This window comes from Porites lutea, chromosome 11 (genome assembly GCF_958299795.1).
Source record: "Porites lutea chromosome 11, jaPorLute2.1, whole genome shotgun sequence".
NCBI lineage: Eukaryota > Metazoa > Cnidaria > Anthozoa > Scleractinia > Poritidae > Porites > Porites lutea.
Window position 1 is genome coordinate 24,155,733 of NC_133211.1, and position 23,068 is coordinate 24,178,800.

General features: G+C 39.8%; 1 protein-coding gene across 1 annotated transcript in view; it reads left to right on the forward strand.

Moving 5' to 3' along the window:
- The window catches only part of LOC140951872 (transcription initiation factor TFIID subunit 2-like), a 28,588-nt gene extending 10,200 nt beyond the window's left edge, over positions 1 to 18,388 (forward strand). Inside the window, exons 13-33 of the mRNA XM_073401240.1 lie at positions 673 to 915; positions 1,325 to 1,417; positions 1,523 to 1,584; positions 1,769 to 1,880; positions 2,572 to 2,681; positions 3,672 to 3,737; positions 4,176 to 4,308; positions 5,194 to 5,313; positions 6,518 to 6,658; positions 7,399 to 7,509; positions 7,909 to 7,994; positions 8,462 to 8,578; positions 11,229 to 11,306; positions 12,230 to 12,291; positions 12,930 to 12,999; positions 13,585 to 13,689; positions 14,339 to 14,438; positions 15,032 to 15,103; positions 15,724 to 15,802; positions 16,887 to 16,975; positions 17,231 to 18,388. Coding sequence (XP_073257341.1) covers positions 673 to 915; positions 1,325 to 1,417; positions 1,523 to 1,584; positions 1,769 to 1,880; positions 2,572 to 2,681; positions 3,672 to 3,737; positions 4,176 to 4,308; positions 5,194 to 5,313; positions 6,518 to 6,658; positions 7,399 to 7,509; positions 7,909 to 7,994; positions 8,462 to 8,578; positions 11,229 to 11,306; positions 12,230 to 12,291; positions 12,930 to 12,999; positions 13,585 to 13,689; positions 14,339 to 14,438; positions 15,032 to 15,103; positions 15,724 to 15,802; positions 16,887 to 16,975; positions 17,231 to 17,431 — 2,250 coding nt within the window. The 3' untranslated portion in view covers positions 17,432 to 18,388. The remainder of the gene's footprint in view (positions 1 to 672; positions 916 to 1,324; positions 1,418 to 1,522; positions 1,585 to 1,768; positions 1,881 to 2,571; positions 2,682 to 3,671; positions 3,738 to 4,175; positions 4,309 to 5,193; positions 5,314 to 6,517; positions 6,659 to 7,398; positions 7,510 to 7,908; positions 7,995 to 8,461; positions 8,579 to 11,228; positions 11,307 to 12,229; positions 12,292 to 12,929; positions 13,000 to 13,584; positions 13,690 to 14,338; positions 14,439 to 15,031; positions 15,104 to 15,723; positions 15,803 to 16,886; positions 16,976 to 17,230) is intronic.
- The last annotated feature ends 4,680 nt before the right edge of the window (positions 18,389 to 23,068 follow it).

Genomic DNA, 23,068 nt, shown 5'->3' on the forward strand with positions numbered 1-23,068 from the left:
CATTGGCTACCCGAGCGGGCAAGATAGACCCATCAAATTTTCGCTCGTTGGTCCCGCGAGAGAACGTATTCTTTTTAGCAATACAACAAATCCCTTATTGACCATGTTTGTTCGGTCAAGAAGGCTGGATTTTGAACTCGTTCTCTTTTGCGTTTTTATTGACCTCGAATAAAGAGGAGAAGTGTGACGTCTCGTTACCATGGTAGCAAAAATTTCTGGATCACAATAATGGGGAGCTTAAGCAACAACGACGGCGAGGGCAACGAGAACGGCGAAAAAGGTATCGGTTTATATTAGCAAGACAACAACTGTGTAGGTGCATCACACTTTTTTGTACATTTCTTGGCCGTCGTTAGAAGTCTGTGACATGAAACTTCCTAATTCACGCGCCCGCTTTATGGAGTTGGTGAACACAGCACAAGAATTTTCTTTTTCTTTTCCTTAACTTAGATACGATCCATTCGGATTCAACTTCAACAATTTCGCCAAGATTTTACAAATTAAATGAAATTGAATAAGATCGGTGACGTTTGAAACAGTGCGAATTCTCTTTTTACGTGACGTTTTCGCTTTGTTTTCATCCAGAAATTTTGCTACCATGACAACTTGACGGAACGACTTCTCCTCTCTATCTGTATTGGTTCATCAATAACTCAATTTTGCCATCTTTAGGAGTCCAAACAAGTTTGCCAGTATGAAATGCAAGGTCCCGGCATCCCACCGCTCTACAACTCTGGCTTGTTGTCCATGGCAACTGGCTCCTCTTCAAGCCAGGCACCAGAGTCTCCGTCTCAAGCGAGCCCTAATTTGCATCCTCATTTGACCTCAGGAAGGAACCTAGAGATAGTGTGGAGTAAATCACACCTTGTTATGCGAATGATTGAAATGCGCATTGGACAGGAACCTTTACTACAGGTATGTGAGGTTTCTTGGCCGAATTTTAGGGGATTAGGAAATCATGATATGAAAAAATTACTGTAAACAGTTGGTAAATTCACAGCCACTTGTCCTTCGTTGAGAGTGTTGTACTTGCCAAGGACTATCTTAAGGCTACTAGCGAGCTTAATTAAGCAACTGCAGTAGCGACGGCAGCGAAAACGTCACAGAAAAACAGTGAATTCATGCTGCTTCAAACTTCTTCACTCTTATTCCATCTCGTTGAATATGTCAAATGTTAGCGAATTTTTCTGGAGTTGAATTCTAAAAGACTATCTAAGTTCAGAAAAAAGAAAAACCAAATCTTTTTCTCGTGTTCACGTCATTTTAAAATCGTGAGATTAGGAAGTTTAACCTCGCCATTATCGTTCTTTAAATTCCCTTGCAGGTATTTAATAAGCTGTTGTCACTTGCAAACAGTGCAGCACAGCCTAAAGCAGACTTCAGTCTCTGGACCAACTTACTTCTCTCGACGAGTGGGGTAAGACATTGCGTTTTTGAAATACTACTGTTAGCTTTTTAAAGCTCATTTCTTAAATTTCCATTGTCTTATCTACTTGATAATGCTCTTTTGTTTTGTTAACAGTTTTTGAAATCCATTTCCACGGTTTCCGGCAAGGATATCAATGTGTTTGTTGATCAGTGGATGTATCCTTTTACGTAGAGTAGCGAAGAGTGATTATGATAATACACTGACTTAGTTTGGCTACGTGTAGAAGGTTGCCAATGTGACTACTGATGACAACAATTTTTATGTAACATTCAGTAACAGGTTTAGTAATGCCGTTAATTCGAAAAAATAAAAGACTATTGTTCCTTAACCTTGTCGTAGTTGTCACAGTGGTGTGGCCAAATTCCATGGGAGTTTTGTTTTCAACAGAAAGCGTAACATTGTTGAGCTTGAAATAAAGCAGGATATGTCTCGTGGGACAGCTAAATATGTGGTAAGAGCACAGGCTACCCAAGCTTGGTTGGTAAAATACTTTATCATTCAACTTCATTCAGTAGAGTACAAATAACGCCCAAAACGAGTACAAATATCTCACTGTATTTGTACTCCAGTGGACCGGTTTTCTACAAACTTCGCACGTGAGAGAAAGGGGATCGTTTCCCGAAATTGTAAGCTTGAACTGAATAAAACTGTGTTTTTTATAGAATAAAGTTGCCTGAACAACAATGAACTGTGAACATTTATTAAAAATATCCTCAAAATACAACAGAGAAGATGAAAACAGACCTGAACGAGTGTGATCATCTGTGTGATAGAGACGGTGATGGCGACAATCCGTGACACAAACAACGGCCATCAAATACAATCCCCGCGGAGGAACTTCACAGTGTTCACTTCTAGTTAAAATGACATGAAAATGAGCGCACCGTCTGTCTTAGGTTTGTTAGTCAGTTGACTATTCTGAGCTATCAACGTAAAATAATGACTCGCTATCATTTTTTACCTTTATCTTTAGAGACTATTTTGAAATGTACTTTTCCTTAGTGTATTACATCTTCCATATCGTGGTATTACTTGTTTTCGAAAGAAGTAGGTCTCACTGATTATGCCGACGTGGATGGCTAACTGCATGTTTACTTACACTGAGTGCTTACTGCATATTGTTTTACTTAATCTGCTTTCAGGGTCCCCTAACAGTCTGTGTACAGGAGCTGGATGGATCGTTTAATCACACCGTGCAGATTGAAGATGTCTACAGCCGCCATGAGCTGCCCTGTCATTCCAAGAGTCGCAGGTTAGATATTAATATAATGTAGTTTCATACTTGATGAATATTAATCTCAGGGGCACCCAACGATGGTTTCCTCCTAATATATTGAAAACCCTTTTTTAGGCTATCCAGAGTACTTTTAGGTATCTAGAAATGCATTCTAAGCGGCGCTATAAAATTTGTATCTTTTCGGTCATCCTAGGGGACCTTGAGTATTTTCGAAATTACAAGGGTTTGAGTGTTATTTCTCCGAAAATTTTAGATGAAATTTGACGTATTACGGAAGTGAGACATTTTCTGATTCTTAACACCACCACACTTTTTAATCCGAAAATTTCAGGTTCCCTTTTTCTACGAAAAATAGCCTAAGTTGGGAAGAAAAATGTGAAAATTAAACTTAAGAAAAGCGTAGGGAATATTATAAGACAAGCTTCGAAAATTGTACGTGAATGGAACGGTCATCTAGAAATTTTTTGCCTTCCTCAAGTAAAAGAAAATTCTAGGCAATATGTGCTTCTCCGAACCGATATTTTACAGAAAACAGTCGTTGGGTGCCCCTGTGATCTAAGGGTGGATTCACCTGCAGCATTCGCGTGTAACCGTTGCATTTTGACGTTATCACATGCAATTGTTTTATTGCGACGGCTACATGCGCATGTTGCATGTGAATAGACTATATTTTCGACATATTAAAACTGATACTTGGCTGCGAGGCTTGGGGGAATGAAACAAAAGAAACCATCTTTAAGCTTAATAATGAATCATACATTTCTTTTGTTTTATTCCTTCAAGCCTCGCAGCCAAGTATCAATTTTAAAATATCGAAAAGAGTCTATTCACCTTACTCTTAGTTATTATCTTGCTCAGTCTTAATCTGCTAATGATGCTATTTTTGTGATCGTGTAGCTGACTGAGTTTAAAGTGATCGATTGGGCCTCCTATGCGACAATGTGTCATTTTTTTCAATAAATGGTGGCATAAATCAAATGATGTTTGGTTCTCAAATTTTAAAAGGAATAAGAAAAAGAAGATTCCTCTAATGACGGGAGAAGAAGTGGATATTAACCTTGATGCAATGGAGTAAGTACCAACTACATTCGCCTTATTAAAAAAAAAACGTAGTTATTTCAGCCAATCACAGCAGATACTAGAAAACGGACCAACCAATCAGAACTCGGTGGTGTAGTGAGTGCGTTGAAAAGCGCGGGAAACTAGTAATCAGAACTTATTTAATACAGGTTTATAATTGGAAAATAGCTCAGATGTTTTGTTTTTTAATCCTTTTATAGAAATATTGATTTTTATATTTCAAACAATATGAATGTTCCACAATAGCACGTCACAAGTGACCTGTGAACACGTTAATATATTGGAACATGAAAGATAGTGTATAAGGAACATTACGAACGGTAGACTATAAACTGACTTTGCGTACGCGGGGAAAAGGCCAACTAATTGATCAAAGATTTGTGGATTAACTTTAAAACACTAATCGATTATATTTTGATGTTGCCACAGCTCTGATTCGCCAGTCTTGTGGGTTCGTATTGATCCTGAGGTGACATGGCTTCGACATGTAACCTTTGAACAGCCTGACTACATGTGGCAGTACCAACTTAGACACGAAAGAGATGTTATTGCACAGTGTGAGGTACAAGAATTTACTGAACCATTGTTAATAGTCTCGGCTCTTGGCGGGATAAAAACGTACATGCGATCCACGGTTCTATCATCCTCAGCCCTCTTAGACTCCTCTTGTTCGCGTACAGTATAGAGAGATACCCATTGACTGCGAAAGAGTAATCGACGTTTGTCACTGAAAAAAGCCAAGAAGCTGCAAGAAGACTTATGTGGGCCACAATGTAAACTACTGGGTTTACCAGTAATTTTGACAGCCATTACAGCTTTATTTATTTATTTATTTATTTATTTATTTATTTAAGACTTGCATTTTAGGGACCGATAGTAGATAATTGACACCGACGCGTAGATTTTCTTCCTAGACCTCCTAGTGTTGATTATGGCATTCTATTTCGGAAAATGTTCTATAAAAAATGTGCACTTGTACAGGGTCGAGTCAACGATAAATTTTGAAAGTTATTATTCACATCAGGCTTTGGCAAAAAAGTTGATATCAGGAAAGTTGTTGTTTTGAATCATTTAAACACGACTATTTTATGAAGCCTTTTATCGATACTCTAAATATTTATTTTTTTCTTTAGATGTCCGGATTGTATTTTAAGTATTATAGCTATTGTTAACAGTCCTCATTAGGGCATTGCTGTTAGTTTTTTTTATATGTGATCAAAAGAACATTTATAATAGCAACGAACTCTGGCCGGAGACAGGATAAATGACATGATTGTGTGGTTGAATGAGGTTCATTGTTAGGGCTTATCAGATAACAGAGCGAGTGGGTGTTTTCCCAGCAGAGCAATTCTGTGACTTCCTGGGCGTAAACGAAAAAAAAAAGGCTTGGCTACGCCCCTGATTGCTAAACTAAGCAAACTAAGGAACTTGTTTCTTAAAATCATAGGCTATTGCTGCACTAGAGAAATTTCCCACTCAGGCAACCAGACAGGCTCTAATAGATATCATCAACCAAAACGAGTGTTTCTTCAGAGTAAGGCTCCAAGCATGTTTTTGCCTTGCTAAGGTGAGTGTGTCAGTCATGAAAAAAGAAAATGAGTTAACCTGGAAACAACAAAATTAATGTTAAGACTGTAATGATTTAGATTAAGAAGGAAACCGATGGCTGGTGTGGTATCGGCTTAAAAAGGCCTTTTTAAAAAATACCATAATACTCTTTGTTTTCTCTCTAAAACTTTGCATGAGCATTGTCTACAATTTCTCTCAGTTTGGACTTACAATTGGGCGAAGAGAAGCTGAAAGCAATGCGTATATACCAAATGTTGGAGGGAAAACATAGAGTTTAGAGTTTTATGGTACTTTTGAAAAAGGCCTGCAAACAAATTCCACAGATTTGAGGGTAGAGTTTATTTTCTCTCCTTAAAATCTTGATTGGGTGAGTGGAAAGAACTTGTGCCACGAAACGAGTCTATTCTCTAATCTGTTACGCATGCGCAGGGATTAAATCCACGTGCTGTAGCTCTGATTGGTTGAATGATTCCCCGCCCGTCAGTGAAACTGCACGACGAACCTGTGTTAACCAATCTTTTTTTGTGGCAGAAGTTTCCCTCGTGCGCTCGGCCAGTGGGTGATGCTCGATATACCAAGTCAATATAATATATTCACTATTGTCTCGTTCTGGCCCCGGTTGCTTAAATGTTGGATAGTGCTATCCATCAGATAAATCACTATCGAGGGAAACCGATTACGCTATCCATTGGATAGACATTTACCCATTGGATAGCGTTATCCACCTTACGAACAACTGGGGCCTGTTGTGTGAAGTTTATTGCGTTATTGTGTAAGGGCTAGGGATCATTGTTGTGTTCTTTATGGCATGACTCGAGACTTAATATTCACTTGGTGTATCGTGCACCAGCCCCTATTGAGCGACGAAAACACCTCAGCTCGTAGACTGCAGAATTGTTAACTGGATTTCGTTTAGCTTAAAAAATATACCTCCTAAACTTTTCCTGATACATGTATTCTATTGCTGTTTTGCTCGTGACGTCACGGCGGCCATGTTGGAGGTCAAGAACAAAAGTATCTTTCTTTTGGGAACTAAACTCCATTTTCATGTAAATTCTGCGAGAAAAATTTTAGCGTATTGACCACCAACATGGCCGCCTTGTCACGTGGTTGCAAACCAAGAATTCCAGCAAATTATATAGTTGTCTAAGATATTTGTAATTGCATTTGATGTTCTTTTATGTTCTGTACAATTGACACAGATTGCTACAGCTTGTGCATCCAGCTGGAACGGTCACACAACCATGATCGGTATTTTCAGAAATATGTTTGGATCACAGTCCTGTCCACACATTGTCAAGTACAACGACTTCTCAAACTTCATCACCTACTTTATACAAAAGGTTTGTTTAACAGGGGCGTAAAAAAGATGAGCCGTGTAAAAAGGTACTTTCAGTTATGAAGAAGACAATGTTGAAAGGAATAAATTATACCAAACACTTGTGCAAGAGGTGAGCCCCATGCACCTAAGACGCAAAGGATATAAATATTGACATTAGGGCCATTTATGCGAGGAAAAATAAAACCGTCTTAAATAAGACGCGAACTGTACCATTTATACGAGCATGTCTTATCTCAGACGAGAACAGCTCGTATTAATGGTTCGCGTCTTATTTCTGTTCTTGACCCGTAGCAACGGCAATCCAACGTTGCGCGCCAAAAATTAACGCATGCGTACTGTGCGTTCGCGTCTTATGTAAGACGCGAAGGTCATTTGTACGAAGTTTTTCTCGTCTTAGCTAAGACGCGTCTTATCTAAGAACAGGTGTTAAGGGCTGTTCTAAAATAAGACGCGTCTTAGCTGAGACTCGTCTTATTTTAGACGAAATGTGCCGAATATACGGAAAGTTCGCGTCTTATTTAAGACGCGTCCTATGTAAGACCCCGTCTTATTTTTCCACGTATAAATGGCCCTACTGTTGGTGGTGCTGGTGTCGGTAATATTGATGGTCATACATAGGCACTGATATATGTAGATCTTGAAACTATGCCGAGGTCTTCCTCTTTTAAAAAATTATCAAGTAAAAATTCTTGCATTTCGTTGATCCACACTTTGTTAATAAATCATATTTTGTCCACGTAGACGCTGCCTGTTGCTATCGCCACTGTTAGAAATGTGCATTCTCAGTGCCCACGCGAAGTGCTACAGTTCATCTTGGATTTAATCAAATACAATGACAACAGGCTTAATAAGGTATTGTTTATAATATGCTGTATTCAATCCCCACCCCCCGCGCAACCCATACCCAGCGACCTTTGTTAGAAATAATAAAATTGTCCAAAACTAAACAACTACATTTAGCAAAGAAGTTTGCACTGCTAAGCGTAGGTGTCCCCTTTTCAGCTACAAACCAGAAAGAGAACTGAAACAAATGTGGATAATTAGTTATTTTTCTGTTTTTTTTTTTTCAATACCTGGCTCAACGAACTCCACAAAATTTCCTTAAGCTACACCCACGAAGAACGTTGAAATGAACCCACGATTTCATTTGAACTATAGACAAAGAATCATACACTGAACGGGAAGAAAAAAGAACCTCGCGGCCATTATGGTTGATTCCAACGTCAATTAACCACTATCATAACCTTTTAGTACACAGACAGTCATTATCGAAGCGCTCTCATTGACGCACTAGCCAATACTGTCACACCTGGTGTTTCCATGGTAACCACAAATAGGTATGTATTGGCTCAATGTTGAATGAATGATTATCATTGTCACCAGTATTGGCCATTTTGTGGGAGACTGGGTCGGTATTGTGTCCAAATGCACTATGGGGCTGTTTTGGTGACGTCATCCTTTTTACGTTTGTTATAGCAAATCAGTTTGCCCTGGAAATTGGGTCAAGCCTCTGTTTCAAAGCGACGTGCTAAGTGCGAAATATGATTTTTTATCTTTGTACAAGTAAAACTCATTTCCCCAAGAAAGGTTTTGCACTTAGACTCGTTTTGAAACTGAGAGGTTTTGGAACTCGAAAATGGTCTATTCGTCTGACAGTCCAAAGTCCAAAAGTGTAGTTTTAACACAACACCGACGCAACCTTTATACATTCTTCATGAGTTTATCCACGCAATTCTCAAGATTCAACATTGAATCTTAACCTGACGTCTCATTATACTAACTTATAATGTCTGTTTATTATCAGTGAAGGCAAACCAGTGGTCAAGTTAACAGAGGAAACTCAGCTAATCTTAGGTGAAGTTACTCGGCAGCTGAACTTAGAGAAGCTGCTTCCTACCTACCGATATGTTCTATCTGTAAGGTGAGTTTGGATCTGAACCTTACATCTACAGCGCAGCCATCAACTTTTAGAGAAACTTCTTGGTCAAAATGTCCCTTTGATGGTCCTCTATTACACTGTACTAACTTCTAAACCATCTGACCAAGTCTGAAAGCCAGCCCTTGGGTATTAAGATAATTTTACTTTTTGCAACGACGATTGATTGATTGATTGATTCACTTTTATTTGAATACGGTAATTTCATAAGTTACGCAACTTCTTTACATGAAATGAAAAAATCTTATTGAAACAGAATGAATACTGAGTACTGTAAATACTTTAAAAATCTTAATCAATAAGTACAGACGATAAGATTTACTCAATAGTTTGCTTGCCTGCTGGCCAGTTTTCTTTTGAAATAGCTTTGAATTCGGATGCCTTTATCTCGGTTGGTAATGAATTCCACAGTATTCCTCCTCTATATGAAAACGACCCTTTAAAATATTCTGTTTTTGACCCAGAGCAACATTATTCTCTGGGGTTCTTAGCTTAGACTTATAAGGGTTATTCTCACACGCATTTTAGAAAAAATCCCTTAATTAACTAGGCACATTTCAATTAACTGTATCATACATCAATACGCTTAAACCCCTTTGCTGTATTGAAACAAGCTCTTCCCAGTCTAATTGTCATCTAATTTCTACTGAACGCACATCGTAACCTTGGAAAGTTATTATGCGTGCACGATTTTGTAATCTCTGAAGTTGCGAACCGTCCCGACTTTAAAATTCGCTACAGAGAGGTGCTACTACGGCGACATGAGGTCAAAATAACTTCCGGTGACGTCACCACCTTAGTAGCAACGCGGATTTCCCGACAAAGTTCTTGAGTATCAACTGACATTTTGTCGTACCAGAAAGCAAGGCTCAACCCTTTGGAAAGCCTTGCTGCAGTTTGGGTGGTGACATCAACGCAAGTGAGTTAAAGGGACCTTGAGCGACGACGACGGCGACGGCGACGGCAGCGAGAATGGCAAAAAAGCTACAGGTTTAGATTGGCTAAAAAACAACTTTGCACGTGCATCACGCTTTTTTGTACATTTCTTTGCTGTCGCTGCACGACTACAATGAGAAAGTGCCTTATTTCCCGTTCTGTCGAGAACGTGAACAGAAGACGACTTTCTTTTTCTTTTCCTGAACTTTAATACAGTTTTTTAGAATTCAGCTCCAGAAACGTTTGCCAACATTTGGCGAATTGGACGAGTGGGAATAAGCGCGATAAAGTTTGATGTAGCGCGAATTCACTTTTTAAGTGATTTTTTTGCAGCCGTCTCCGTCGTTGTTGCTTAAGCTCCCTTTTGACGTCATGTCGCCGAAGTAGCAGCTCTCCGTAGCGAATCTTTAAGTCTCTATTTTCTTTACTTTCCTGTGGTGCTTTTAGCACGCTACAGGCACTGTGTGATTTTATATTAGGTCCGATTATATCGCGAACCACGTAGAAATTCGGCCTGATTCCAGGCTAATAAGGCCAAACGGCCCAGGATTGAATCGTTCACCATTTGTTGTTACAAAAGGAAATCAAGATAAATGATAGGCTTCGTTTCAGCAAGAGAGGGTAAAGGGGACAGAGAAGGCATCCCCCATACACACCCTATTCCATAGGTAATTCGTCTCGAGTTATTTTTAAGACCATAGATCCCAACAGCCAATCACATAGCGCGAATGTGTACCACGTGGATGACCCACGCTCAGAGCCACGCGTCCTTCACGAATTGACGCAGAAAAAAATGTCGGAAGACGCGGAGAGCGATATTGCTATTTGTTTTGTCGACGAAAACGGCTATAGAGAGATTTCTGCTAAAGCTGTGTCAGCGAAACGGAAATTAAAAAAGAATCGCCCCTCCTCTCTTGTATAGAGCTAACAGTACAACAGGGAAACCCTTAACACACTGAATATTCTCTCAGGATCATTTATAATTTACAGTTTGAAGAGAGCAATTTCTGGTTTGATATTTATTCTTTTATTTGTCTTTTATTATTCAACAAAAATAACACTTAGCGTCCTACTTGCTTTATTATACAAACGACCAAGTTTCAAAAGACCGGCGAAATTTCTCATTTTATTAAAGCACTGAGGTTACGACAACTTCGAGTTAAACTGATTTCACGGGTTGTCAAAGAGAACAAAGAGTACAGCGATTCCCTTTTCCCAGGTGAGCGCCGATTCATTTCGCTTCAATATTCAGAAATGGTCTCGATCTCTTTACGCTTTCATTGCCTTTCGCCCGACATGTTTTGCAGGGCGTTTAGTCATGCGAAACATCCACGCAGCACGCGAGGTAACTTTATCCCAATTTTAAAAATAACTCGAGACGAATTACCTATGGAATAGGGTGCGTATGGGGGATGCCTTCTCTGTCCCCTTTATCCTCTCTTGGTTTCAGCCAATCCCTCCGATCCGATCCCTCGGGTCCGGTCCCTCGGGTTCGGTCTTTAGTGGGCCAAATTCCCGAATAGCGGCTGTTAATCGAACTATAAAAATGATTATTGCGGTTTTACTTGTTTGTAGCAAAAAAGCAAACTCGCCCAAACGTGCGCTTATTATAATAAATAATTGATGAATACCGGGAACTGTTAGGAACTAACCCCGTCTTCTTCCTTGTGACTAAGAGATGCCATTGTAATATTTTCAGTTGTCTGAAGGCTCTAAGAGTGTTACAAGTCAACAGTCACGTGCCTCCTGACCCTGCTGCTTTTGAATACTACGCTAGGTGAGTACTAAGCTCTGAGAATTTATCTGATTCAAAAAACATATTTATTTGGAATTTTCGTGTTCGTACATACAATGTCCGTGGTAACGAGACTGGCTTGTCCCTGTCGCGGCCCTACCCTTCTTTGCTCTTCCGCAGCGCGCGTGGTGACTTTACAAGATGTATTACCAAACGTTCACAGAGTTAGTTTTAGATGCGTGTGCAAGGATATACTGTATACTCGGTGATGGCGCTTTCTCTTCTCCGTCGTTTCCATTAACGATACCTGGCAAGTAGTATAGGGCGCACTGAATTATCCGTTTTTGCGTGGGAATATTTTTTACGTGCGGGGGAATACATTAACGCTAATGACATCATTGCCTTTTGTCTTTATGTCATGAATTAAATGCGGGAGAATCTGATTAAGATAAGGTCATGTGTTATTTCTAGGTGGAGTAACCAGTTAGACAGTTTTTCTAGCTATTTCCAGTTTGATAATGAAACAAATACTTTAAATGGACAATGACAAAACATGGTTAAGAATCCCAACTGGTAGGAGGCGGACCAGTAGGCCATTTTACCAGTGTGGCGGAGGATTTGAACTCGGGGATACCGAAAACAAATCCAGCTAGCGGTCAGGGGGGGACTTGAACTCGGGGCCTGAAAATTAAAAGTTCAGTTTTTTAATAGCTCGGCCACGCTGCCACCGCTGACCTCCCAACTCAACAAAACTTATTATTTAGTTCAATTTCCACGGCTATAAAAGCATTTTAAGGAAGCTCATGTTAGCGACTTGGTGTCTTTCAACGACTGTCGGCGGAAAACATAGTCCAAAGAAGTTTTTGTGATGAAATAATTAGTTGAATAACCCTTGTTTGATGGATGATCAGTTTTTTAAGAGTTATTATTCTGTTTATAGAAACTGATTGATTTTTCGATTTTAGCTTTGGTCACTTTGAAGATGTACGTCTCGCAGCCATTGATTGCCTTGTTGACCTCACCAAAAGTAAGTATTGGAATATTAAGCTTTTATTTCTCTTTTTATGTCGAATGCTTATGTTTCTTTGTGTTTAGACACTGGTTTCTTGAAGTTGTTGATGGTAAAAATTACTCCTAATTGAACTCCGATTGATTGTTTAAATTGTTTTATACATATTAGACTGGTTGAAACATTGCAACCAGTTACAAGCGAATATATGGGTTTTTCACCACGTACAAAACGTTTCCGGAAAATCCGGTTGCAAAATAAATAGAACACGACTTTTCAGGTCTTTTGAGTGGAAAATTTCCGGGAATGCCGGAACGACGGAAAAGTTAGTCCTGTTTTTCCGGTCAGAATTTTCCAAATAGAAATTCGGACTGTTCACCACTTACAAAAAGTTTCCGGAAAATACGGTTACAAAGTTAATGGCACACGACTTTTCGGTTCGTTCCAGCCGAACATCAAAGCCATCTTTGATACAAGTTTCAAGCTTTCGTAGCCGTTTTTCGGTGAATGGAACCGATTTGTGCAAATGGTACACGCGATTCGGGGACGCCGAAATTTACCAGTCTTGAATTTTGCGTACCATTTGCCCATACCGTGAACCGACCGGTTTTTCCACGTGTTCAATAGTAAACAACCATGTTCTTATTTGTTTTCAGCTGAAAACCTTGAGCGAGGAATGAACTACTTGATGGGATTAATTGAAAATGACCCTGTCCCTTTTATCAGGCAAGTTACTTTAATCTAAACTTCTCCATTTTCACATTATAAACGATTTTTATGAACTAGGCTTAACTTTATATAGAGAATGCAGCGGTTGTTGAGGGTCAAGAAATAAAAAAAAAATGAACCAATGAGAACTCGGAGTGAAGATTTGCATCCGGTGCTAAGCGCGGGAAAAATGATGTGATCAAGTTAATTGGTTGAGAAAAATGTCGCGAGATTTTTCAGCCAATCACAGAGCGAACAATGCTATGAAAAAAATGGGCTCTTTCCATTCAACCAAAATCATTTTCCAAAATTAAAATTTCCAAAAAAGGGGACAACCTCGCGAGGTATACCCAAATTTTCGAAATTTTTTCCCCGGAAGTTTTCTTTCCATTTAACTTTGCTTCCGGAATTTCTAGAATTTTCGGTTGAATGGTTGGCATTTCGGAAATTTAACAGCTTTCGGAACTTCTGGAAACTTTTCCGGGAATTTTCTGTACCATTTGCCACTGTTTTCAAATTTTGGAAAGTTTTGGTTGAATGGAAAGCGCTCCATATGAAGGAAATAAATAAGTAGGTAGACCTCAAAATTATTTGTCTTTGCAGGCATTATACGCTGTGTTCACTAACAAAAAATCCTCCATTCTCAAAGAAGGCCGAGTCCCGTCTAAACAGCTTAGATCTAGTGGAGTGCTTATGGAAGTTAATCAAGTAAGTTGTCATATGTCTCATTTACTTTCTCTTGGATGTGTTCCCTTTTCTCAACAGAATTACGAAAGTTAAATGCGGTCATGAAGAGAGATTTAAAAACGTTGTCATTTCGGGCACCTTCACTTTACTAGAAAGGACTGAATTTAACTCTCTTAATTTAGTTCTCAAACAAGTTTTCTTGTTGCATTGCCACAGGCTCTTTAATCGAGAGCTATATCCTTGTTACGCTTTTTTCGACTGTTTGGTTAAATACTCTTTGAAGACGTAACGGGGTCTCGGCATGTATTTCCTTCGTTATTTTATGATCATTAGTACATCACTTGTCTTTTCACCGAGAAGAAAGACTGAATGGGAAAGTTCTTTTTTGTTATTTTCTCGTTACCGAAGTTTGGCCCTTGTTTTTGTGTGTTGTTTGTTTGTTTGTTTCACAAAATATGCGTGCATGCATGTGAATATGACGAAGGTATGACCTTTCACCTTGTAATCCTATGTATAACCTGCATCGTGGCAGGCGTTAAAAAGGGAACGGGGAGGGGGAAGGGGAATTTAGGCTCGCGAGAGCCTTGCGCCTATGCCCTGCCACACTGTCTTTTGTATGTACGAATAGCGATAAGCTTGTTTATTTACAATAATATCCTTTGTTTTTTAGTTCCAGCTCCTCTGTTGACGCTCGTTTGCGACGAGATGGAGTGGAGTTATATAATGCGTTATGGGGTCGCCTCACTCCCAGCTGTGTTCCTCCGCAAGGAGTAAGTGTGTGTTTTCCCCTCTGTCTGATAATCAGGCGGCAAAGTGCGAAGTATGATCATAGTTTCAACATTACCATGAACACCAGGACAAACCCAGGATTCAAAACAATTTTCTTTGGCTTGTTTTAATGTATTCTTTAATCCTAACTTTAAGCCAGTTTTAAGCAGGCATTGTTCCGGCGTTATCAGGTTCGGTTTACTTTAAAGTATATGGAGAAAATCTTTTGTGAGCACTCCGTAGCAAGGTCTTCGGTAGCTTAAGTTTTTTACAAACGTAATTAACGTCGGCTTGTTTATTCTTCATTTCGCTCATTCTTGGAAAAGGTCAGGGTAGAAAGATGAAAACGATACCGCACTTTGTTTAACCCTGAAATGACAGTTGTTCTTCGACAGCTTTTAAATTTCCCTTTTGTCCCTTTTTTCCATGTAACCACTAACCAGTGTAGCTGTAAGACGGGTGAGGGCTAACGGAAAACATTATCCAGTTTTATAAAGTTCAGATACAATAGTTTTGTTCCCAATTTCTTGTTCGAGTCTGCAGTCACACATTATACTAGCACCTAAAACTACTATTGTCTGTTGTTCTTTTGTAGATGGGAATTGTAATCGATTTGAAGGAGCGCAAGATAATGAGCCTCTCTCCTCTTCCACCCCCTGCCTCTCCGGTGAGTGGAACAAACGTCACAAGGCTGTACTTACCTTAAGTCGATTACAGAGAGTTTGATGACGCTGAAATATGAATTGTAATTTAGACAAACTATTAACGATCTTTCTAGTTTGACTTTGCAAGTACGAAAATGAAAAAATTTTAATCTTGGTGTTTTTGTTTGCGCCAGTCCGTTAGGACGGTTTTCACGGTAGAATAAGCCCTTTATTCAAGACCTTTTTGAACTCACTTTCTTCTGAGGCACTTTTAATGAAGATGTAGACCATTGTTTTTTGCCTCTCCCAGTCAGCGGTGTGTTGACCAAGATGGACGTCTAGTTTCGAGCTCCCACTAACTTTGGCAGTTTTTCAGTTTTTTTGACGGTTTTTATTCAGTGAACACGACTGTGAACATGTCTTAGTGAGCTTTGATTTGAACCGTGTACGCACTACTCGCCTCGAAAAGCTTCTCTACAACCAGTTACAAAAAGGGTTTGGGACATTGCATGCATGAAATAATTCTCCCGTTGTTTAGTTAGCATTACAAGATCGTATTTAACAGGAGGGAGGAGAGAAAACCACTTGTGGTCGTAATAATTATTTCTCTGTTGCATAAATATTGCATGTCAATTTGTTACAGGGGTCGGTTAGTGGTGAAGAATCTTCAACATCAAAAAAGAGCCACAAGAGAAAGCACTCTCGAGCGGCGTCACCTGCAGGCTAGTAACAAAATTCTTTCCAGCCTTTTTGTATACACTCTGTATCGTTTAGAAATGTAAGTAAGTTGGTAGTTATTCGCAGAGCCGACGGAACGCTGAAGTTTCGGTCGATGTTAACATAACTTTATTATTTATATAGCGCAAAATACTTGGGTATATGGTCTAATGCGCTGACGATTGACGATGCCGAGTTTTTTTTTTTTTTTTTTTTTTTTTTTTTTTTTTTTTTCTATTCGGCAGGAGCGTGTGTTTCTGAAAATGAGAGTCAATCTTTTTTATATGAGTTGGAACTATATAGCATCAACCTTAACCCTAAATAGAAGCTGTCCGTTTTTCGAGTCAGTTCTTAACCCTAATCAGTATTGATCAGTGCTTAACCCTTATCACTATTCTCAGGGCTTAACCTTAATCAGTATTGATAGTCAATGCAGCCATTGCCGAGAATTATGGAGATGAGTATTAACCAATCATCGCATGGTTTGCTCTCAGTTTGGTATGAAACAGAAGAGAACGCAAATTCCCCAACACTACCTTGCGCGCTTGCTGAAAAATTACCCGAGACCATTGTGCGCGCCTAGTTTCATCAAATCGGGAACGCTTCTCATACTACAAACACTTATTTTCTTATTTTCGACTTTTTTTTCAATTCCTTACATATATACACGGGGGGAATTCTATGATGCCTCGTCGGGTTTTAGTCTCTGGGCCAAAACCCTGCGAGGGCTATTGAGCATGTGCTTTCATTTCCTCTCTCTGTATTTTTAACTTTTTTTATTTTATTTTTTTTTCACTTGTTATACTAGACCTTTGGAATCCGGGAGAGCTGACTCAATCCGAATCCGGAGTAGAGCTGCCTGTCTTAAAGCCGTGCGGTTGTTCTTCGCTTACCCAGGCCTTCTCGGTCAATGCATTTCGGTGCCGTATCCGAGGCGAACTTGCGGGAAACTCCTTCGCTCGGACCACGTGCCCCGAGACGCATTGACCGCACAGGATAGTGAGGCCTAGGGACTAGGAAACGCTTACCTCGTACACACACCCATTATAGTGTACTCAATTTTATTATTAATTTTTTTTCCACACATAGACCTTAGTCATTTGGATTCTCAACCGGGAACGCCTATGAGTGTTGAGTCAGCGAATTCTGAAGCCAGCAAAGTTCGCCTCAAAATTAAGGTAAAGTTGTCTCTAAGATTCGCTACTTAAATTTGTTCCATGTTTTTAGGTTTGAGTTTGAATAGGCATCTTCCAAAAAGCTTAGACAACAGCTATATGTTTGACTCACTGTCGATGGTCGAGTTTCTCCCATGTCTGCCATTTACATAAATTGTTTAGGTGTCACTTGAAACAGTCCAGCGTCCAGAGTCTATGTGGGAAAATAGAGTTGACTGTATACGAATTGAATCTTAGATTTCTTGTTATTCACTTTAGATTGGCGGTGAAGAGAGTGGTGCGGAAAGTGGAGGCGAAGTTCGAATAAAACCCGACCCCGATGGCGGCTCCATCGAGCGTAAAAAACACAAGAAAAAGAAAAAGAAGAATAAACACAAAGATGACCGGGAGAAAAGGAAACTGAGCACGAGTAGCAGCAATTATGACTCACCGCTCATGTTCGACACCAGTCTTCCGTAGGTTTGGTCGATGAAAGGCGAGATAAAAGTTGTAATCAGACTTCTCTTGATTCCAGCCTCGCCCCAAACGTATGCAATCCTTTTTAGGTACAAAGCGGAACGGAAGTAAAGTTTTGCGGTGAGCTGGTTAATCGTTTTCTTGTGAAATGATTAGCACCCGTGTACTCAGCCGACCAATAGTTTTCATTAGGATGACTGCATGCAGTCTTCAACATTCAAGAAGGAAATAGTCGTGGAAAATATGACAAACAAGGGACTCTACACGCTTGCAGAAGAAAGCCGTGAACTTTGGAACATTCTTGTATTAACTTTCCGCGAAGCGACCTATATGATACAAGAATAAAACGCGACAGGAAGATGTATCTTCCCCCCCCCCCCCCCCCCCCTCGTACCAAGCCGTCTATCTTCACTCGCGTCTCAAGCTCACCTCTGTGTAGTCTCAGAAAACAGCCGACATTTCTCGACCACTGGTTTCCCCGCGAAATAACGTCTGAGAAACGAGCGCAGAAATTCCATACTGATGAGTGTCAGTGCCTAGATCTGGGTAGTGCTTCTGATTGTTCTTGTCGCGTGGGAAATTTACTGCAGCCAATCGGATCTGAGTGCTGACGTGTCATCCGCATGAAATTTTGGCGCTCGTTTCTCAGACGTCATTTCGCGGGGAAACCAGTTTTCTCAGGCTCGCCTCTGTGCGAAAAACGAAGTGCCCGAGGAGGAGGCAGTGTAACCTCCCTAAAAAATTTAGTAAGACGGAAAAATTATCCCCCATTGACCCTTAAGCGACCCTCATAGGAAGAGCTACAGGACATCTCTGCTGTTGTTCAGTGGACATTTCCATTTTTAACTATTTCGCATGCGTGCGAAATAAGTGCGTGAATTTTAAGTTATCTATAGTTAAGTTGAAAAAGACATTTTATGTAAGTTCAAATTAAAACGGTACCTGTTTTCATGATTTTTATATGGTTTGACATTGTGTTGTTCTAGGTTATCCATACTTCCCCAACTTGCGAAATAACACCTTGAATATTACAATTCTACATCTTTGTAATATTGTTTTTGTCCATCCTTGCAAAAAGATACTCTAAATGTATAAAAATCATTTTTGGTGATCATTTCCACAAAATTATAAAAGAAAGGAAGAATTTGATGATGGCTTATGGGACAGATTAAATAGAGGACAAGGACTAAAAGTGACGTTACACGAGACGATTCGCAACGACGATTTTTAGCGCAACACAGCGTTGTAACATTGTTGTGACATTGTTTCGAATGGTCACAAAATTATTCCAACATTGCAGCGCTGTGTGGTGCTAACAATCGCCGTTGCCAGTCGTCTTGTGTAACATCACCTTAAGTCACCCTATGTAAGGAAACCTCTGGGCCGAGTTGTTCAAAGCCGGGTTAAGATAACCCAGGGCTAGTGCGAGATTTGAATTCAGATTTGAAAGCTTAAAAAGAATTTCAGTTTTATTTTTTTTCTGTCTACAAGTTGATGATTGAAAGCTCTAAATATAACAGAGAAAATTATCCGAGAAAATGCTTTTTAAGAAAGCATTTTCTTAAGAAAGAGGAACCCGGGTTAAATTTTAGCCGGCCGGGTTAAGTGCTTATCAGCCTTCGAATAATAATAATAATAATAATAACTTTAATAGTAACATCCTCGTGAGGTTTTTCAGGAACTATTTACAAACTATTTCCAATTTATAAAAGCAAAAATGACAATAAAAACTCGAAATCACAATTTATGATGGTATTCTACTAAAATCTAAAGCTTATGAAGGAAATGTCTGCCTCAATAGTGTGTCTTTCAGGGCGCGCTTGAAAGATGCCAATGAGGCACTTTGCCTAAGTTCATTATGCAAGTTATTCCATATGTAGGCCCCTCTGTAGGAAAATGTGCGCTGGCCTATAGCCGTTCTGTATAACGGAATCTGCAAAGGGTTCCGTGTACGAGTGTTACGAGTATGTATATTTGAGCGCTTGGTAAACTTGCTCGTTAAGTATTGAGGCGCAAGATCGTTCTGATATTTAAAGGTCAAAACGGAGTCTCTATAGAATAATTGTTCTTTAACAGGAAGCCAGTTTAGCTCTCGAAGCAAAGGTGTTACGTGGTCAAACTTCCTAGAGTTTGTTACGATCTTGCTGGCAAAATTCTGAATAGATTGTAATCTGTTTATATTCTGGAGTGTAGTATTAGACCATACAGATGAGCAGTAAAGCATCTTGCTAAAGACTAATGATGTTATTAACAACTCTAGTGTTTCCTTGTCGAAGCTCCTTTTGACTCTATTTATTTGGCGAGCTTTGCGAAACAAGATGACACTACACATGAAATATGGTGATCGTAGGTCAGATGGGGGTCAAGAAAGACTCCCAAGTCCTTGGCAGAGTCTGTTGGCTTCAGTGTTTTACCTAAGAATACCACTCTAGGGTCTTCTGGTAACCTGCTTAACATCTGTCTGGTACCGAGGAAAAGGAGTTTAGTTTTAACGGGATTGATAAGTAGATGGTTCTCACAGCACCATTGAGCTACACTGTGAAGGTCTTGTTCGAGCTTTTCAATGGCAGCATCAAGCTCAACGAGAGGAAATGACATGAATAGCTTTGAGTCATCCACATACGATTCTAGGTTGCAAAACGTCGGTGATGTGGGTAAATCGTTGAGGTAAATGCAGAACAACAATGGTGATAGGATTGCGCCTAGGATGTTTAAGGTCTCTGTAGAATGAGCTTTTTTATTGCCTCTTTGGTGTGAGGTAAGGCGGTTTTTTTTCGTGAGATAGGCGCTGAACTGATTCAAAACAATCCTTTCGAGGACCTTTGAAGCTACGGCTAACAGAGATAACGGTCTGTTGTTGGCAGCTTTTTCATGGTCACCGTCTTTAAGAATCGGAATCACCTCAGCCTCTTTCCAGTTGTCAGGAAATGTGCTAGTAAGGATAGAACAATTGATGATGTCAGTAAGAGGTCCCAGTATGACAGGGAGACAGTCTTTTAGTACACGAGCGCAGATCTTATCCGGTCCCGGAGATTTATTCATTGGGAGAGATGTTACAATTCGGCGAACCTCTTCACGTGACACTGTCCTTAAATTGAATAATTCCATAGAGGTAGTATCTATGCCAGTTTCGGAAGAAAAATCTCGGACTATGATGTTATGTTCTTCCCTCAGGGGCTGTACTGCGTCAGCGGCATTTAAGCCGACTTCGAACAACTGTGCCCTGGGCCGAGTTGTTCGAAGCTGGGTTAAGTTAACCCAGGGTTAGTGCGAGATTTGAATTCAGATTTGAAAGCATTAATACATTTTAGTTTTAATTCCTTCTGTCTACAAGTTGATGATTGGAAGCTGTAAAAATGACAGAGAAAATTATCCGAGAAAATGCTTTTGAACACAAGAAAAAGAAATCAGGGTTAAATTTAACCCCGGGTTAAGCGCTTATCGGCCTTCGAACAACTGGGCCCTGGAGTTTGGGAATGTTTTTCTTGTGGAATCAGGAATCCAGGAAAATATTCCTATTGGAATCCGGAATGCTGGGCTTTGGAATCCGAAATACAGGTCAAGGAGTCCGGAGTCCTAGTAACGATTGGAATCCAGAATCCAAGAATGGAATCAAGTACCTTAATTCGGGAATCCACGGCGTGGAATGCAGGATCCAGGACTGTCTTGCATGGATTAACAGAGTGGAGATACCTCTGTTGGATTCCCTTAATGCTATTTGAGTGTTACAGTGTATGTACTGTTTATTTTACAACATACTTTCTGGACACTAATGCTTGTTTCAAAACATTCCATATGAATATTACGCTATCTATAAAAGTGTATACATGTATGTCAATTACACGTATTCATTAGGAATCGCTATTTACTTTTAAAACCTCCTTCAGTATTACATTTATTAAAATGAAAAGCATTGTGTGTCAGGACTAAACAAAATTAGATATTTTACTGTTCTATCGACCGTTCTCCGGCTCGGGTGAGTTGTTGCCTTATGGGAATAGGGCTTGGTTGGGATTAGCCTCCCCGCAGACGTCCTTTGGGGTTCGTTTGTCAAGCATTCATTTCTCCCCCACGGAGATATCACAGCGCGTGATTGGCTGATCGTAACACAATAACTAACCGCTTATTGGCTTATTCAAACAATCCAGAACGTAAATGTCGGCTCTGTTTAGCAGACGTCCTTTGGGGTTCGTTTGTCACGCATTCATTTCTCCCCCACGGACGTCTGCTAAACAGAGCCGACATTTACGTTCTGGATTGTTTGAATAAGCCAATAAGCGGTTAGTTATTGTGTCACGATCAGCCAATCACGCGCTGTGATATATAGAGGATATTACACGGTGGCGAGAAGATATGAATTTTATGTTCTCGTGGCAAGAACAATATCTCACTCGTTCGCTTCGCTCACTCGTGAGATATTGTTCTTGCCACGAGAACATAAAATTCATATCTTCTCGCCACCGTGTAATATACATATATACTATATCCTCTATTGTTCTTGCCACGAGAACATAAAATTCATATCTTCTCGCCACCGTGTAATATCCTCTATATATCACAGCGCGTGATTGGCTGATCGTGACACAATAACTAACCGCTTATTGGCTTATTCAAACAATCCAGAACGTAAATGTCGGCTCTGTTTAGCAGACGTCCGTGGGGGAGAAATGAATGCGTGACAAACGAACCCCAAAGGACGTCTGCGGGGAGGCTAGGTTGGGATATCTTTTTCGCCATCTAACAACGGTAAGGAAAGCCTCTCCTCTATACATGACCTCGGTGAAGAGTGTTGCTTACATCAGTCAACTTTAAGCCTTTTCATGTAAATTAGAATTATGCAAGTCTCACGGCTGGAGCGGGATGAATGTTATCTTTCCTCCTTTTGCCTCGATAATAGGGAGTTTTTAAAAGATACCACAACAGCGGCGGCCACGAAAACGCCACTTAAAAAGTGAATTTTCGTTCTTTCAATCTCTCTTACGATTACTCCAACTCATTTACTTTGTCAAATGCAAGCGAACTCTTTTTGAGCCGAATCCCTGAGAACCATATTCAAGTTCAGAAAGAGACAGAAAATTTCATGTAACCGTCGCTTGTTTACGTCCTCCACAAAACGTAAAATTAAGCATTTTCCCGTCGTAGTCGTGCAGTGATGGCGAAGAAATGTACAAAAAGCGTGATGTACGTGCAGACTTGTTTTGCCTACTCGACCTATTGCTTTTTTGACGTTCTCGTTGTCGTCGCCGTCACGGCATCTTAAAGTCCCTAATTGGTACGTATATAGATAGATAGATAGATAGATAGATAGATAGATAGATAGATAGATAGATAGATAGATAGATAGATAGATAGATAGATAGATAGATAGATAGATAGATAGATAGATTATTAAAATAAATACACGTGCCGTCAGAGGCTGAATTGCGTATTTACAAATAAACTAAGCTAAAAAATAGAATAATTTACAATACATCAATATTAAAAATATTAACAATTCATGTTGTACTTTAGGCACGAAAGGATGACAAAATAAAAGTGTTCTTAAAACGGTCCGTCTTCCACTTTGGAAGTGGAAAGTGTCGATGATTTCTCAGTAAATATGGAGCCTTATTGGGTTCAGTTAATAGCTTGTTAAGTTTG